Source organism: Cyprinodon tularosa, unplaced genomic scaffold (genome assembly GCF_016077235.1).
Source record: "Cyprinodon tularosa strain WSP-4 unplaced genomic scaffold, ASM1607723v1 ctg701, whole genome shotgun sequence".
NCBI lineage: Eukaryota > Metazoa > Chordata > Actinopteri > Cyprinodontiformes > Cyprinodontidae > Cyprinodon > Cyprinodon tularosa.
The window spans coordinates 138,756-158,366 of record NW_024039454.1 but is presented as its reverse complement, the minus strand read 5'-3'; the positions used below and the strand labels follow the sequence as shown (position 1 = coordinate 158,366).

Sequence of the window (19,611 nt, the reverse complement as noted above, 5' to 3'; positions counted from 1 at the left end):
TACACGTTTGTAGGGTTGATGACACAGTGTTGATTTCATGTAATGTTAGATTAACATGGTGCAGCAGGACATACCAGGTGGTTCTGAGTTATTTAGAATCAAAGCCATCTCCATGGTGACGTCAGAGGGAGATCCCTGATGGAGCTTGATCAGCATGCTTTTGCAAAGATGGATGGAGACACTGATGATTGTTCCAGAACATCTAACTGGTTTGTGTGATTGAACCATCAGCCAGATTAAACTCAGAAAAAGGTGGTGATGCTGAGGGACATGGAGGCAGCGCAGCTTTCGTCACATCTCACCGACTGGGGGTTCAAGGAGGCAGAAGCAGACACGAAAGAGGAACAAAGAAGCAGTGATGCAGGAGGACTTTTTTATGTGAGAAAAGAAGAAGGTAGATGTGTTATCATAGAGTGAAAAAGCAAAAACCTTTATTGCATTAGAGTCAACAAACTGCACTAACTAAATAAAATGAATTTCAAATCAACCACAATGAAGTGAGCAAAACTTGTGTCATTATCTTTCAGCCACTGTGGTTTGGTCTGAAGCTGCTGTTAAATTTGCCTTCCTTTAACCGAGTACAGAGGGTTTCATTCAAACACTTTGGATGAACTAAGGTTTTAATTTGAGCAGCAGTTACACACAAACATTAGATCATTACGTTTTTTTTTTCACAGGAAGTTAGGAAAGAGGAACTGAAAACATATGAGGGAGTAAATGCTTTATAGTATTGCTTTGGTTGAGATCATCCTGGGATTTTATCCCTCTGTTGAACAACGTTTTATAAAATATATTTTTATAGTTTGTTGTGAAAACAAACGCTTTTACTTTGATGTAAAAGGAATGTGTGGGGTCATCATGTGTGCCATTCTTTCTTCTTATGGCGATTGACATGTGAACATACGGAAGCTTATTGCATTCAACAAAGATAAAAAATTCTGACAGCTTACCTCATGATTACGAGATCTTTATCTCGTAATTATGATATGTTGATCTCAATATTATGAGATCTTATCCCATAATTACGAGATAAGATGTCATAGTTATGAGATAATATGTCATATTTAGGAGATCTGGAAGGACAGTCATTGCTTATCTCCGCTACATGAAACGTGAACAATGAGTGGGTTGTTGGATTTAATCTGCTTTTATTTCCTTTTAGGTATGCGACACTGAGAAATACAGAGTTTCCTTAATGTGGACTGAAATAATTTTAATTGGTCAGCATTGTAAAGTAAGTCCTTAGTATTTTTTTAGGCAAAGAATCCCACTCTGACTTCACACTTTTCCTGCAGGAGCAATTAAACCAGCACAGGCTGCTTTATGGTTGTAAATAAATGCGTCTGAAAAACATTTAAGCTGCTTGGTGGTGTCACATAGAACTGTCCATCGATACCTTCTCAAAATCCTAAATCCGCAAGGAGAGCTGAGGCTTCTGTAATGACCTCAGAACGTTGGATCATAATTGGAGGCGAGACAGGCAGTGGAAAAGTTCAAAGCGTTTATGGAAGAGAAATCACTCCATATCCATAGGGCAGAAACAGGTCACAATCAAGAAAACACAACAAGGTACAGATCGCTAGTTAATCTCACCAAACTGCTGGAATAACCTGGTGCTGACGGAAGGCAAGCACGCAACATAAATAGCTGAATAACCAGGTGGAAATGATCGGGGTTAATCAGCTGCAGGACCAATTAGACAGGGGAGCAAGGAGTCCAGGAAAAAACCGAACCATCGGCGCAGATATCATGACAGCTTCAGAATCACTTAAAACGACCAGGTCCCAACTTCATGCAGCATGTCGATTCATATGAAAACCTAAAACCAAACAGAATCTGTATTAATAGAGCTGTTGACGGATTTTCCCATATGGTCATATCGCTGCATGCTTACTACACAAGTAGTAACCCCAGGGTTATAGATGGATTTATTGATGAAGTGAAAAACAGGAGCAGAACTCCAACGCACATCATGTTAGACCTGCAGAGAACTGTTCAGTGGAACAGATGCAGATATTCTTAATAAGGAATCATGAAGACCAGTTTTGTGAGAGATTCTACATTACAGGCTCAAGTAAGTGTAACCAAATATATAGATACGATCTCATAATTACAAAATAAGATCTCGTAATTACGAGATCAGTATCTCGTAATTTTGAGATCTTTATCTCATAATTACGAGATAATATCTCGTAATTATGAGATACTGATCTCATGAGATAAGCTGTCAGATTTTTCTTCCGTATGAACATGATCAATCTGAGGCCAAAGAGTAGAAAACATTCCTTTATCGTCCCACAATGGGGAAATTCTAGTGTTTACAGGCGCAAACAGATTATAGAAAAAAATTGCCATACAAATTTGGACCTTAGAGAAATGTATAACAATAAAATAATTGTGAAAAGTCAAAAAGTAAACTATAAAAATACTGTGCACCTGGAGAATAAATAAACAATATGCAGCAATTTTTTTTTTGTTTTTTTTTGTGATGGATCTTTGAAAATAGCAGAAACATCAGGAATGTGCAAAATGACAGCAGCATGTTATTTAACTGACTAAGGTAGAAACTCCAAAAAGCATGAATGTAACAACTTACTGAGGTTGTTTGGAACAGTGGTGGTTCTAGAGTCTTTCAGCTGCTGGTAGGAAGGATCTGTGATAACGCTCCCTGGTGCATTTAAGGTGCAGCAGTCTGTCACTGAAGGAGCTCTCCAGTTCAGCACCAGCTTCTTGCATGGGGTGGGAGACATTATCCAACAGAGATGTTCATTTAGTTAGGATCCGTCTGTTTCCCTCCTCCTGCAGTCCAGAGGGCATCCAATCACAGAGCTGGCCTTCCTGATCAGCTGATCCAGCCACTTTCTGTCAGCTACAGATAAGCTACTGCTCCAACAGAAGGCTCCATAGAAGATGGCTAATGCCACAACAGAGTGATGGAAGGTCTTTAGGAGTGGAGGGGGCTCATTCAGCTGCTTACCATGAATTTACACTGTGATGTTTACTACTTTTACTTGTACTTCAAAAGTAAAAAAGCATTTATAGTTTTAAAATATGTTGTTATAACTAATGATTAAAAAAATATAATAAGGAATAATAAACAAATGCAGAACTCTCATCCAGACCTAGCCTATGGATGTAGAGCCTATGATGTAGGAGCTTTTCGCCTGCCATGTGAAACACTTTCGCTCACCAGGCAAATTCCAAGTCGAGCAACAGCAGAGAGAACCATCAGGTTAGACATGTGATGTGAACCGGGCGCAGAGCAGAGTGATACGGTGCATAGTGTGACGCTATCACTCCTGTCCCATGTTGGATCCAAGAAATTTGTTCAGTTTAATGTTGAACACATTGATGATGGGACTGATGGAATGATGTTTAGAGGAAATATCCTACTTTTCTCTGACATTTAAGGTACTCCTGGATCAGTTCTTCTGCCGTGTTATTAAACCCTCAGACAGTCGTTATGACTCAGAACAGAGGACCCAGTATTCGAGGCAAGACGGACAGTATTCGAGCGTTTATTAAAAACATCGGAGTAGCAGCGGCTAGGGCATCAATGGCTGGAACCTCTGCAGGAGAGAAACACAGGTTAGTGACCATGATAATCTGATGGAGGATGATTGTCCATGAGAGTCATTAAGTTGGTTTACAAGTCAGCCATGCCCAGAGAATGAGGCAGGATCCAGCCAGTGGGCTGCCAACAAGATGCAGCAGACACCGCCCAGAGTGTTGCTCTAGCCCTGTAGATCAAGAAGGAGTCTGAAGCCAGGTCAGGCAAACAGATAAGAAAGGGAACAGACAGGGCCAGTGGTTGAGAGACAGAACACATCAGGATCAGGTATTCAGGAACACTAAGGTAATGCTAAAAACCTACTCACCACTGAGATCAGACAGGAACAGGCAGGCTCAGTGGTTGTGAGGCAGAACGGGTCAGGATCAGGTTTTCAGAAACACTCAGATAAGATGAAAACACTCTAACCACTGGCATAGGAGAACAAGATAATCTTCCCTGATAAGTGCATGCAAGCACATTAAATAGAGGCAGGAGTAGAAGGATCAGTTGAGCAGCGATTAGAAACCATGCAGAGTTGGACAGGTGAATGGCATAAGTAATTAAGCCAGTCTTCAGTGCCAAGATCATGACAGTCGGGTCAGAACCTACGTAAAGCCTGGTTCTGGTTTTCTGCTCTTTCTTCCATAACAAGTAGACATTGAAACATGTTCATTTATTGCACTTGTGCCCTCTAGGGCAAATCAGACTTGTATTCATTTTCTGTAAAAACTTTTACCCCTAATATATATATATTAGTGCTGTCAATCGATTACATTTTTTTAATCGCGATTAATCGCATCAATGCCTGAGTTAACTCGCGATTAATCGCATTTTAATCGCAAATTTTTTTTCTGATTGAAAATCATTTAAATACTCTCGATGAACTACAAAAAATACATACAGGCTAGGTTTGTGCCAATGTTCTTTTTTTTAAATGAAAACAGGTCACAGATACTGATTTATGCCATAGAAACATATGGCAAGAAGATGGGGAGGCATGTAGCAAAAAATAACAAATATGTAGCCAAAAAAAAGGCCCTGAAAACAGGCTGATGTAAAAGACAGTCTTTACTGTTAATACAGTCTTTTGAACAAAGACAAGCACTTTACCCTACTGCTATAAAATGTAGTACAGTTAACATTAGATGTTAATTAACCAAGATAATAATGAACAATTTTCAATCAATACATCAAAATCAATAGACCGACATCACTAGATGGAGGTAGTCTATGCTCTAGAAAGTTACTTTTCAGCCTCTTAACAAAAATGAGAACACACACACACCCACCCACACACACACACACACACACGGTACTGACCTGTGGCGTACACAGACAGCAAGAGTGCCGTAGCAGATTCCATTTCACCTCAGTAATCTGTTTTCTCAGCGTATTTCAGGTTGCTACTAGTTACCAGACACTCAACTTGTTTGTTGGTGGTGGGGCTTAAAGAAAAGGCACTAGCGTCACCCAGTGTATGAGCGTCTTTTTCCCTTGAGGAGCTCCGCTCTCGAAGCCTATGGAAAATACATAGACTGGGGGAAAATAGCCCCGCCTTCTCGCAGGCTGCAGCGGGATGTACTTGGAAAATTGTACCATAAAACCACATAGCGTTAATCTCACGTTAAAAAAATTATCGCCATTAAAATGGCCTCGCATTAACGCGATAATAACGCGATAATTTTGACAGCACTAATATATATATATATATATATATATATGGGGTAAAAGTATTTTCAAACTACTGCGGGTACTATATACAATAAGGAAAATTTGTATTTTAACAGCTATTTTTCAAGTTCTCCCACTTAGAAATCATGGAAGGGTCTGAAATTGTCATCGTAGATGCATGTCCACTATGAGAGACATAATCTAAAAAAAAAATCCGGAAATCACAATATATGATTTTTTAACAATTTAGTTGAATGATACAGCTGCAAATAAGTATTTGAACACCCAAGAAAATCAATGTTAGTATTTGGTTCAGTAGCCTTTGTTTGCAATTCCAGAGGTCTATTCCAGAGGTCCTGTAGTTTTTAACCAGTTTTCCACACACTGCAGGAGGGATTTTGGCCCACTCTTGAAACTAATTATTTTGATGGTTTTTATTTTTTTAAATACCAACAGGCCGTAATGAAAATTAACTTAAATAAAACAAAACTAACAAGAGTAGAAAGTAAAGCTGTCTAAAAAAAGAATTACTCCAGTAAAGTATAGATAGACAACATTTCCACATAAGTAAAGTAACAAGGTATTTGTACTTTATTACTTGATGCCTCTGATAATAAATATCACACGACTGAAGGTGCTTTAAAACTATTTGGATGAATTAGGACTAAAATAAACTGTCATTACAAGGAAACTTCCTGTTGAAAATATCAAAATAAAAGCCCTCCTGTTCTGTTCATTAAGAAAGTTAAAGTTATAGTGGAGGATGTTGTTTTTCCGGATGGATCATCTAAATAAGTGGTCCTCCTAACTGTCAATCATTCTGGTGATATGTTTACGTAAGGCCGTCCTACGGGCTCGTTCCCATTTTCACTAACCGGTGGTGAGTCTGACATACCATTTACCATTTAGTGGAGAAATTGCAAATCTTTTTTTGGAAAATAAGCTTTTTTTTTTAAGTGGAGAGGGCGGGTCTTTTAAAAAAATTTGCTAAAAATCCTCCACTATGCCTTTAACACTCATTTACACTTTACTTCGTTGTTATGTTGGAAATGACACCCTAATGTGAAGATCTTTACTGTTCTCAACTGAGAATAAAGGTTTTTATTAAAAGCTCTTCTGCCCAGAATGAGAAGAAATCCTGTCTATCATATTTAGTGTCAAATTAAACAAAATCAATTAATTAAAAGCTTCTTTTTGTCCGATAGAGGACAGGCTGGGATCTGAGAGTGAAGTGTTGGTTTATCCACGTTTCCATCTGTCTTCCAGCTACGTCATGATGATGCCCTTCAAGCGGCAGGCCCTGGTGGAGTTCTCTTCAGCAGAGGGTGCTGATCGCTGCGTGTCCTGTGGAACCAAGGAGCCGGTGTACATCGCAGGTTCGGGAAGCTCAGTCTTTCCTGTCATTGTTCAGTTTATTTTCTAATTAGTAAACAGAACATAAATTATGTTCTTTGATAGTACTGGGTCAAACCTACCAATCAGACAATTTAGACCATTTCTCCACAAGCTGGTTCAGGTTTGGGATGTTGGAGCATTTAGTCTGAAGGGCTGTCCATGTTACGACTGGATGATGGATAGAGTCCACCTTTAAGGCCCTGATCTACTAAAGGCTGTGTGTATAAAACTATGCCTCAGATGCTCAGAAAAGCATGACACGCTGCTCCTGCTGCTCAAAAGCACTGCGGGACCTTTTGCTAATCCAAGATGCGTGTCAACCATTGACTTTGCATGCTAGCTGCTTCTGCTGCCTTGCTAATTTAGGTGTGACCGTAGCATTAAAGTGGCTGCAACCATTCTGTATTTTAAAAAACAAGAATACTAATAATTAAACAGATAATCTCTTATCAAAGTGAAAGTCAAATGTTTATTATATTATGAAACAAACAGTTCCTCTCTGTGTCCCTTTGTCTCCTGCAGCCAGTTTTTATTTCTTCTTTCTTATTAAAATTATACATTTTTTGTTGTTTTATCGGAGGGGTAAACTCTGTAAAATGATCACCAGATATTCTCTGTATCAAACATTTCAGCTGTTAGACCTCCACTAGTCGGGACTATAAAACGATCTAGAAACTGCTCCACCATGTTTGTTCCTCCAAGTCGTCTCCTGATTACTTGTTAATTTCACATGAACAGAGAAGGACCTTTGTCCTCTCCCGGTCCACACAGTGACCCAACCTGCTGTCTGTGTGCAGTTTCCTTTGGAACACAGAACATAAATCCATTCGGCCTCCAATTCTGGTGACAGCATCATAAAAACCCTCATTTAAACAAATGGTCTGCACCTTTTTGCACCTGTTTTCATTCGTAGTAAATCACCTGCAGCAAAGCCACAAACTGATGATTTGTTTTTATCAACCCGGCCTCCATATGTTGGACCTTACCTGTAGATCAGGGTCATAGCTCCTTCAGCAAAGCTCAGCAGGTTTTCAACCGTCTCACAGTCTGTTTTCTTTGTACTGAAAATCTGATCCTTCTGTTGTAACACAGCAGGAAAAAACAGCCTTCAGTGTGTGGATCGCTGGGATATAAAATGGTGCGAAAGCCCAGATTCCAGCAGGCCACATCTTCCACCAGCTGCATGTTAGACCAGAACCCGTCTTCTGTTCTGATGTGTTGGTGTTCTCACTGATCTGTTCACCAGGACAGCAGGCTTACTTCAATTACTCCACGTCAAAGAGGATCACCAGACCAACAAACGCAGACAACCCAAACAGCGGCAACAAGGTCCTGCTGCTCTCCATCCAGAACCCGCTCTACCCTATAACTACGGTAACCAAACTCACCCTCTGTCCACAGAAACACAGCCACCTCTGACCTCTGATGCTACATAGATGCTCCTCCAGGAACATCTGGGTGGCTTGAACCTGTCCCCCAGATTGTCTCATGACCAGCCTCTGGACTGGCCTTAGGCTTAGATAAACTTTCAATTCAATTCTGCAGAGTGGGAGAATAGAGATAGAATGAAGCAGAATGATGAAAAGGTCCCCCATGTCCTCCAGCAGTCTAAGCCTATAGCAGCATAGCTATAGAGATAGCTCAGGATAACCTGAGCCACTCTAACTAGAAGCTTTATCATTAAGGAAAGTTTTAAGAAGTTTTCAGGTAGGAGATAAAGGTTCTTTCTCAGTTTTCCTCCTTAAAAACTTCTCATAAAAACCAGGCTTTTATTCTGCTGCTGGTTGAAAGTCACATTAAAAATGTTGAACGTTAGCTTAATCTTGCATGTTGCCATAGTGATACTTTGCTGCCTTTCTAAAATAGAATTAGTGATTTTCTGGATGAGCTGCAGCAGGTCCGAGCTCAGCTTCAGATACCAGCGTGCCTCCTGGTGGTCACCAGGGATTCACCATCATTCATATCCAGGTTTACTCGTCTGTGGCTGCTGTTGGGTTAAGTCTTACGGTCTGTAATATTTATCAATGGTTGTTTTTTTTCTATTCTCTGGTTTCTATGAACAAAGTCCACAGTAATGCCACAGATTCTCTGCTTCAAGTTTTTACCCACAATCATGTGCTGCATCACTAGCACATAGCCAATCCATGACCAGTTAAGCTGGACTGTTAGGACCGGCCCATTTTACCAGTGGAACCGATTGATATATTTAGAAGAGGAAGTGATTTGAAGCCGATGTGCCGTTAATCCTCAACTTTTCCTTCCAGTTGGTAGTGTCATTCAGTTGTGATGCCCCCTGGGGCCCGATGTGAGAACTGTACGGTTCCTACGAGTTCTGAAAAAGCTGTACCTTGATCTGCATCTGACAGGAACCAAACCAGACTAATATGAGGGTCCTTTCTACCTCTCAAATGAATGTCCTGCTTCTGAACTGGATCTAGTTGAGGTAACTAACAGAACATGGAGGTGTTGGCCCTGGATGATAGAGGATACCTGAAACCGGCAATGTAGTTGGTATAATGGCTGAGGAATCGCAGTGAATAAAGCAGCAAGGCTGAGAGGTTTGGTTCAGAGTGTCCCTCCCAGGACCGGTGAGTCAGAGGGACGGGTTCAGACCTGTCCCCAGGTCTCCTCTAATCCAACCACAGCAAACATAGACGCCTCATTTATGGATCATAGTGTATCTGTAGTGTATCTATTCCTTTGTCTCAGAGCTGCAGGCCGAAGCTGAACTCATAGAGGAATGTCAGCCTGAGATTAGCCATTAACCTAGACACCATCCATCCATCATCCATCCATCCATCCATACTCCATCCATCATCCATCCATCCATCCATCATCCATCCATCCATCCATCATCCATCCATCCATACTCCATCCATCATCCATCATCCATCCATCCATCCATACTCCATCCATCCATCCATCCATACTCCATCCATCCATCCATACTCCATCCATCCATCCATCCATACTCCATCCATCCATCCATCCATCCATACTCCATCCATCCATCCATCATCCATCCATCCATACTCCATCCATCCATCCATCCATCCATACTCCATCCATCCATCCATACTCCATCCATCCATCCATCCATCCATCATCCATCCATCCATACTCCATCCATCCATCCATCCATCATCCATCCATACTCCATCCATCCATCCATCCATCATCCATCCATCCATACTCCATCCATCCATCCATCATGCATCCATCCATACTCCATCCATCATCCATCCATCCATCATCCATCCATCCATCATCCATCCATACTCCATCCATCCATCATCCATCCATCCATCCATCATCCATCCATCCATCATCCATCCATCCATCCATCCATACTCCATCCATCCATCATCCATCCATCATCCATCCATCATCCATCCATCCATCATCCATCCATCCATACTCCATCCATCCATCAATACTCCATCCATCCATCCATCAATACTCCATCCATCCATCATCCATCCATCCATCAATACTCCATCCATCATCCATCCATCCATCCATACTCCATCCATCCATCCATCATCCATCCATCCATCATCCATCCATCCATCAATACTCCATCAATCCATCATCCATCCATCCATCCATACTCCATCCATCCATCCATCATCCATCCATCATCCATCCATCCATCCATCCATACTCCATCCATCCATCCATCCATCCATCTATTCATCTATCCATCCATCATCCATCCATCCATCCATCATCCATCCATCCATACTCCATCCATCCATCCATCCATACTCCATCCATCCATCCATATTCCATCCATCCATCCATCCATACTCCATCCATCCATCCATATTCCATCCATCCATCCATACTCCATCCATCCATCCATACATCCATCCATCCATCATCCATCTATTCATCCATCCATCCATCATCCATCCATCCATCATCCATCCATCCATACTCCATCCATCCATCCATCCATACTCCATCCATCCATCCATATTCCATCCATCCATCCATCCATACTCCATCCATCCATCCATATTCCATCCATCCATCCATACTCCATCCATCCATCCATATTCCATCCATCCATCCATCCATCCATCCATCCATACTCCATCCATCCATCCATCCATCCATCCATCCATACTCCATCCATCCATCCATATTCCATCCATCCATCCATACTCCATCCATCCATCCATACTCCATCCATCCATCCATCCATACTCCATCCATCCATCCATATTCCATCCATCCATCCATACTCCATCCATCCATCCATCCATATTCCATCCATCCATCCATACTCCATCCATCCATCCATCCATACTCCATCCATCCATCCATCCATCCATCCATCCATATTCCATCCATCCAGAGTTCTGCACCTTAAACAGGCCGCTGACGATGAAGCAGACCTCCTCCATGTTTTAACATCTAATTCAATTAGCAGATTATCTCTTCAGCGCTGAAACAGACTCATCCTAATCAGCACCTGATAACTACCATACTCATAACTCCACTCGCCTTTAAGCATATTAGCGCCACCTACAGGGCAGGACTAAGACCGTTGGTGTCTCTCCTTAAATTGAGAGTGGGACAAGAAAAACAGCAGAGGTTAGGACTCTAGTCACATGACTTGGACCTCATTCATTCATTTTCTGACCTTTGATGGGCGTTAAAAAAATTGTGACTGTTTTAGACTCTTTTATTGAATTTATCTCGAACCTGTTTATTTAAAAACACTTGATTTTTACCCCAAACCTAACATTTAAAAGATGGATTATTTAAAAAGTGCGTAGCCTTATTTTATACCGTCATTCCATATTAACAAACAAAGACCGCCTCTTTCTTTACACGCCTTGTGTGGGCTTGAGCTGTAGCTTACTGGAACAATAATTAGATTTAGAAAGAGACAAAACACAAAAATAAACCCCAAACATAATTTAAACTTCAAAGTACTCAACAGAAAACAAAATGAAAGAATCAAACCATGCAAGAGAATCTCAGATGGAGACAGATGGCTGATATTTCAGCAGAGGTGTGTAAAGTAGCCAGAAATTGCATTGATTCAATCAGTCAATCTAAAGAGTAGCCTGAAAATGAATATTTCTCTGATTAAACTGATAGTAGAGGTCAAAGGTTACTCAGCGATGCTTTAATGTTTTGTTTTACTGTTAGGCTCCTTATTGTTGCAGTGATCTGCTGTGATTGGAGCTGAAACAGGAACATGTCTGTGTTTCTCCTCAGGATGTCCTCCACACAGTCTGTAACCCCATCGGCAGCGTGCTGAGGATCGTCATCTTCAAGAGGAATGGGATCCAGGCCATGGTTGAGTATCCTTTCTCCTCTGTGGAACATCTGTGACAGTAGGACTGGCTCTAATCCTAAAGCCGCTCCTTGCCTCAGACTCCACCCATCTGAGTCACAGCTCTTCATCCTTTTATTTAAACCAAACCTTCTGGAAAATTTTCCTTCCCCGGGGGGAATCCCAGGCTCTCTGGTGGTTTGGTCATGTCGGTTGTATTTAAACACGAGTGTAAGTTTGATGTGCCTCTCTGCGGACTGCCGTGTCTTTTGTCTTCCTTAATGTGACTCCTTCAGGTTTGAGTCCATTCAGTGCGCCCAGAAGGCCAAAGCAGCTCTAAACGGAGCTGACATTTATGCCGGCTGCTGTACGCTCAAGATCGAGTATGCCAGGGTAAGAACCAGAATCCACATTTGTGTCTTCCTGCTCCACATAGTTCTCCCTAACAGGGACTGAAGCTGCGACTCATAGAGATCAACTAATCGTGCTTCTGCCGCTGTTCTATCAGATGAGCATACCCCGTCAGACCAGCATACCCATAGTCAATACACACTTATCCCTTTAGTTTATCCCTTTAGTTTTGTTTGAACAATAGACTTTAAACTACCTCAATTGGCGTGTATCCCTTTAGTCATGTACAAAAAACTATTTACTCACTTTTTGGTGTTTTTAGAAGGGTATGGCGATCTGACCTTAAATTGTTTTTTTGAACATGACTAAAGGTTAGTTTAAATGATATTTTTTGTGCAAAACTAAAGGGATTAACGCAAATATGACATGTTTAGCATGCAGATTTAATATGGGTTTGCTGATCTGACAGAACACCGTCTGATCCAGTCAGACATTAAAGGAGGACTCCGGTCAGCAAGGAATAACCAATGGATCATTATTTATACCTGAAACTAATACGTTTGCAGTGATTTAATGAATTTAGATTTAATCAGTAAAAAAAAAAATAAAAATGATAATTTTTGTTGCGATCACCCAAACATGCCCAAACATAGTAACACTACATTCCTGCCATCTCCCAGCAGTGACGTCACGGTGCGGTAAGCCTAGCGCCATTCTCCCCGCTTTACAAGCAGAATCAATGGGAACTACTAGACACATCTGCAATCAACAACAATTATTGAAGATTTCCAGAGGACTTCACCATTGAAATTCACCAGAGCTATAGTGAAACTGACAATGCCCACATGCATGGCAGCTGGATGTTGGAATACTTGGATAATTGGATAAAAATGGAATAAAAAAAAAAAAAAGTAATTTCACCTTTCTGATTCCTGATCCTCCACGGACGGGTTCGTCGTTGGATTGCCAACTTGAAGAGGGAGGATTTGCCATCGAACTTCTGGCCAGAGAAAAAACACGTAATATGTAGCCAACATTTGGAAGAAGAATGTTTTCAAGATGACTTGGATAATAGCGCGTTGTGACAAAACACCAGATACAGCACTGGGACTTGATCAACAGCCGATACCGCACCGTGACGTCACAAACCAGTAGGTGGCAGTAGTGTTCTTTGACAAAGATGGATGCCTCTGGTAAAGCACATTCAAAGGAAAATTAATCTTAATTAGAAACTAGGGATGCACGATATTGGGATTTTGGCCGATATCCGATATGCCGATATTTTAAAACTCATGTAGCCGATAACCGATATCGATACGGATGTTAAAGCTGGACAAAATAAGTAGTCATTGAAAATAGCAGTTTTGTTATCCATTTGTGACACTTTGAAAAATAACATACTCAAATATATTTTCATATGCTGATATCAAATTGATTTTTAAAAACGCGGTATCGATCTATTTTACTTTCAAAATCTCATGAAATTTCATCGTTCTGTTACAAACTCTTGTGATACTTTGCAAATTCTTGTGAGATTTTGTTAGTAAAATAGATCCGCGTCAATATATCAACAAATAAAAATATGGCAAAATTTTGTGAATTTTCGGGGGATTTCGTAGCATAACAATGACATATAGCAATATTTCATTAGTAAAAGAGATTGATATGGTGTTTTTAAATGGCAATATATCAGCATATGAAGATATTGTGATATTTTAATGTATCAATATTTTTTCCCTCGTCTTTATTTCAAAGTTTTTAAGTCTGCAAAAAAGAAGTTTTTGAGGAATAAGAAGAAGTATTATTTTTTTTTTTTTTTTTAACTTTAGAAACTCAGAAGCTGATCAAATATCGGTTTAAATATCGGTGGGGTGGCCGATGTCAGATATTCAGTTTTAAGGCCGATACAGGCCGATACCGATAGGGGGCCGATTATATCGTGTATCCCTATTAGAAACATTTATCATTTATTGAACAGTATGTTAAAATTTAATATTTTAAGTACTTTAAGAAGTTTGAATTCTGAATATGAGCAGACTTTTCCTTTAAGCAGTGATGCTGGACTGCAGGGCTCCCAACAAATTTATGACATCCTCTCTATTCTACTGCAAAAAATATCTAGAAATAAGAAAACATTTCTTAAATTAAGTGTATTTACCCTTAATCTGAGCAGTTAAATAAGATGATTTTCCAATGGAATGAGTATTTTTACACTTAAAATAAGATAAGTAGACAATATGCACTTGAAATAAGACAAGTCAGTTGTTTTTTCTTATTTTAAATGTAAATTGCCTTGTTCCATGTCCATGTCCAGTGTCTCACGCACCTCAAGAAAAAAATTTACTTATTTAAAGAAAAAATTACTTGTGCATTGATGTGGAGCAACATTGGTGCCATAGATATTGGTTTTTAATAGTTTTTTTACTTTAAAACGAATTTAATAACATGAAAGAAATTAACCACAAAGAAAAAGATTTAAAAATGGGGGAAAAAAATGAAAAGACAGATTATTTTCGGTTTATTCATTTTACAGTCCATGTCATCCAAGCCCCGCCCCCATGCCAAGGGGCCAGCAGTTTGAAACTACAAGAAAAATCTCAAGCGTTGTGCTGCTGCAGCTTCTGGCTTCCATGGCAGGAAGTGAGCTGCTGTTCTTTGGCAGAACACAGTTTTCATGCTGAGTCGGTGGTCATGCAGCTCCTGTTTGTGTTGTTCTGCTTCCGGAACATGTCTCTTTTCTGTGTCAACAGCCAACACGTCTCAACGTGATCAAGAACGACAACGAGAGTTGGGACTACACCAAACCCTACCTGGTCAGACGAGGTGAGAGCAGCTGGTCTTCCTCCTGCCTGATTCATCACTGTTGGACCACATTGAGGGTCAAAACTCATTGGGTGCTGTGGATTAGAGAAACTCAATAACAACTTTAAACCTGGATTTAAAAGCTCTTCATGTCTACTATTTTAACTCCCACACTGAAAACATTTAGCTGTGAGTAACTGCCACAGTTAAAATGGACATAATCCTTTATCTGGACAAAAGACTGATTTTGTATCTTCTAAATACTTTTAATCACTTTGAGTTGCAGCAATCACAGAGCTGCATTATAGTAGCAGCCGTACTGATCCATCTATCAATCTCCGGCTCTGTTCTCCCCTCAGTAATAAACAGGTCCCCAAGATGCTTAAAGACCGAAACTCTCCTCCAACCTGAAGGGAATCAACCACCTTCTTCAACAGACTCAACCAATAAAAACTCACATCTACATCAATGACACTGTTATGCCGCAAATTTAATACTGACCAATCAATACGCAACAGAAAGCAGCTGGAACCACAGGTTTAGGGCTTAAAATCTATATATATATATTTTTTTTTTGCCTTCCTTTTTAAGTTTTGTAAAATTTTGAGAGTTGAACCTATTTCCATGATGATTACTATAAATCAGTGGTGTCAAACTGGTTCCAGAAAGGGCTGTGTGGCTGCTGGTTTTTTCTTTCCAATCAAGCAGTAGCACACATGTCATCTCATCATTTGAGTCCAGTCTAAACATGATGACCTGAGATGATTGGCTCTGCGGCCATTCCCCTTGAGGGTTTGGACACTCCTCCACTCTGGAGTTGATAAAGGCGCCTAGCAGCATTTTTTATACCTGTAACCCCTCATCTTGGTACCTGTACGTTGAGGTTTACGCCGGTAAATGAGACGGTGGTCTCCCTTCATGTTCATGTGAGCAGATGGGTTCTGACTGTTGTTTGTCCTTATCTGCCAAACAGTTCAGATTACCCACCTCTTTGGAGTCCTTGGAGGCACAGGCGTAGCTTTCTGAGGGACTGTTGTGGAGATATCCCCACCAACTTTGGCCTGGTGTGGACAGTCCCCACCAATAATGTCCGCTTTTTTTCCCCTTTCAGCTGATTTACTTTTAGCCAAAGGTAACAGAGTTGTGTGCAGCTATCTTTGTTAAGAGCATTTTGAGTTAGTGTTTTTTTTTTTTTTTTCCTCTCTCGCACCGCTTCCGTGTCCCGCCTCTTGGTGTAGCATCATCAGATCCGTTGCTTTGAGTCATCTGCTTTGCCGTCGCATTTCACCGCGTAGAGAGTAGCTACGTCTTTTAGGGAGAGACACACAGCAGCACATTTTGGCATTGGAATCAGCTGTTAATCGTTAATCGTGTACATATATAATGCAACAAAAAAAAATCTCTCTATCTGTAAATATAAATATCAGTGTATTGTGGTATAACAATAGGAAAGCATTCAATAAATATATGTTTGAGCTCATTTCTGTAAAATACAAAATCCTAATGAAAGGGTCCAGTAGCTGTAGGTCCATCAGCCCCCATCCACACCCCCAAGTGTTTCCTGGAAGGGGGCACCATTTAAAGTTGCCTTTTGTATCTCTGCTTCTGTCTCCTTGAACCCCAGTCGCCCTCAGCAGATGGGCGCTCACACTGAGCCTGGTTCTGCTGGAGGTTTCTTCCTCTTAATAGGGAGTTTTTCCTCTCCACTGCCGCTACAAGCATGCTTAGTGTGAGGGATTGCATTTGAGTCCATGAGTCGATGCAATCAGCTGGTTTTCCTTAGATAGAAAACTTTGAATCAATTTGACTGGATGATCTGGTGAACTGGAAAGTGCCTTCAGATGACATGTGTTGTGAATTGGCGCTATAGAAATATACTGGATTAAATTGTACTGAATTGAAAGGGTGAGTGGGCAGAAGATGTCCAAGACCTCAATCTAGCCAGCATGTCTTTCATTGAGAAAGCCCAGCCTGGGGGCTTTGGGTCGGGTTCCCTCAGCACCGGAGATTGACTCTCTTATTGGCTTTAAAATGAAAATCTGCCCAAACGTCTGATTTCAGGGATAAAGGAGCTTCTCAAATCCTGTCGGCAATTCCGCAAATTTGTCTCACCTGTACTCCCTTGCTGTGAACAGTATTGGCACGCTGTAATACCGCCCCCCCTAGGGTTTGGGAGGTATATCGATATTGAAAGCCAGAATATTTATATTAAATTGTTTTTAAAAACATCTATATTAATGTTTGTATGGATTTTTTATGCACAGCCCTACTAGTTTACTGCTGAGACCAACTGAAGCTATGCTGTAGGCTGCTCACTGGATGGTATAACACAGAGGTCACGGATCAACGGACCGTGGGCCGTCATTCACCTTCTGGCTAATCCGGACCCAACCTGATTTATAACATTTATAAATTACCACATATTGTCTGACGATAGTTTCTAACTTCACTTGCGCTGCTTTTCCTGTTAATACGGTAAAGCTCTCCGGAACCTCCGGCTCCAGGCTACACGTGATACAAATTAGCCAATGAGCTGCTGTCAGTCTGGGTTGCTGCTGCTGCTACTTTTAGACACAGCAGGCAAACCTGTGGCAAGCCGGGCGATGGGAAAGAAGGAGAAGATGATGAGAAAAAGAGAGCAGAGAAAGTGTGGACTGCTGGAAGAACTGTGGTGAACTGGTGAAAGAAAAGTGAAATGGTGCTCAAAGATGACTCTGAACATTTAGAGGGTGTTTGGCTCAACCTGCTGCAGTGAAGCAGGATTCTCCACCATGAACAGAATCAAAAATAAATATGGATCCAGGCTCAAAATGAGCTCCTTGATATCTGCTTTAGAATGGCTTAGTCTCCATTCAAACCCAGGTTTAAAGCCTTGCAGGGCAGCATAAAGCCCACTGCCAACATTAAGACATAAGAAAGAAAAAAGAAAATAACGGTCAGTTCAGGAGTTTTATAAAATATGTGAATCAGGAAACTGTCTATATACCAAACTGAAAGATTGTTGTTCTTTACTTAAAAAAAAAACACTTTAGATTTTAAAATGGAACAATTTTCTTTTTTATTATATACATATTTTTTATTAAAAAAGTCAATGTATAACATGGATGCATTAGAACCTGACTAAAAATCAGACTAACTCAGGAACTGGAAGCAGTGGATTGTTCCGGTTTTTCTGTACAAAGATGTGAAAGAAGATGTTCGTTTTCTTACAAACTTAGCAAAAATCCCATCATTTAGTAATAAACATCTGTGTGTTTCCATGGTGATAATGGAATCAGATTATCCCTGATTTGTCTCCTTCACATCTATTGATAGATGCAGAGACGAGCCCTGGTATCTCTCTGAATGTCAGACTGAATGGAGGGGGTACTGAGGGAATTCCCATGGTTACCCATCATGCACTGAGAAGTAAACCTCTGGAGAACTTGGGCAGCTCTCATCATATTGAGCTAGCTATCCATCATATCAGAGAGGGAGCAGCTGAGGGTTCAGAGTTTCTGTCCATCCATCTGAAAGGACTCATTTCTAGACCAGCTGCCTGTTCCTGCAGGGTGAGAGAGGATTCCCCGGAGGGAAGCTCCTCAGACAGCGTTCCAGCAGGTTCAGAGTAAGGTCAGAGCATGAAGCTTTCCTGATCCTGTCCGCCTGCTATCTTCCATTATGGTTTGCTGGCTCCTAAAGCTGCAGATCATCAGCAGGCCCTCTTCTTCCTCAGTGGACCGTCAGACATGTCAGACTGAAACCAGGCAATGGTTTCTCTCCTGATGCCTGAGGCATTTGTTAAGGAGTTAATATACATTGAGAGCAGTTTTGATTTTTTAAAGCAGCAGATGTGTTGGTCTGAGATGTTAAAGAATGACTGTGCTTTTCTGACGTGTTTGTTTGTTTTGCAGAACGTGGGAAGGGAAGACAAAAGCAGGCCATTTTAGGAGAACATCCCTCCTCCTACGCTGACAACGGCTATGGTGAGACCTCCACACCCAATCTAAACACCAGATAACAGCTGGACATTCCTAAATTTGATCAGAATTAAGTTCAGAAGCACAGCAGAGTTTGATTCCCTCAACTTGTGCAGATCAACACCCTGGTTGTACTCGGTTCGACTGGGCAGGACTTGTTGTGTAGACTCCAGAGATTAGTCTGATTCAAAAGGCAGAGGTTTTCTGACAGTCAGTTTGTAGCTGAATCACCAGTCAGGTTGACTCAGCAAATCTGCAGCCCAACAAACAGGCTGAGTTGGTCTCAGACTTTTCTCCTCGTCGGGTTCAAACTTACTTTGAAGCAGAACCACTGTTTGCTTTTTCCTCCTGTTGTTTTTATGAACGTGTCCCGTCCTGCCTGGCTGCCTGGCTACAGATTAGCTTCATTATATTGGTGTTGCACCAATTCATCTCAAGGTGCTCCACAGACAGTTTGATCAGGTCACCCAGACAGACCGGTTAAAGTTTTCTATCTAAGGAAAACCAGAATAAAGAGAAATTGTTAACATGTTATTGAAAACAAAGAATGTTGTTTAAGAAAAGGACATTTGAAAAAGTTTTTACTT

At 40.9% G+C, this 19,611-nt stretch overlaps 1 protein-coding gene across 1 annotated transcript in view; it reads left to right on the top strand.

Annotated features, from left to right (window-relative positions):
* The window catches only part of LOC119772206 (heterogeneous nuclear ribonucleoprotein L-like), a 37,481-nt gene that overhangs the window by 9,342 nt on the left and 8,528 nt on the right, over window positions 1-19,611 (top strand). Inside the window, exons 3-8 of the mRNA XM_038268546.1 lie at window positions 6,491-6,600; window positions 7,866-7,993; window positions 11,855-11,940; window positions 12,209-12,305; window positions 15,014-15,086; window positions 18,959-19,030. Coding sequence (XP_038124474.1) covers window positions 6,491-6,600; window positions 7,866-7,993; window positions 11,855-11,940; window positions 12,209-12,305; window positions 15,014-15,086; window positions 18,959-19,030 — 566 coding nt within the window. The remainder of the gene's footprint in view (window positions 1-6,490; window positions 6,601-7,865; window positions 7,994-11,854; window positions 11,941-12,208; window positions 12,306-15,013; window positions 15,087-18,958; window positions 19,031-19,611) is intronic.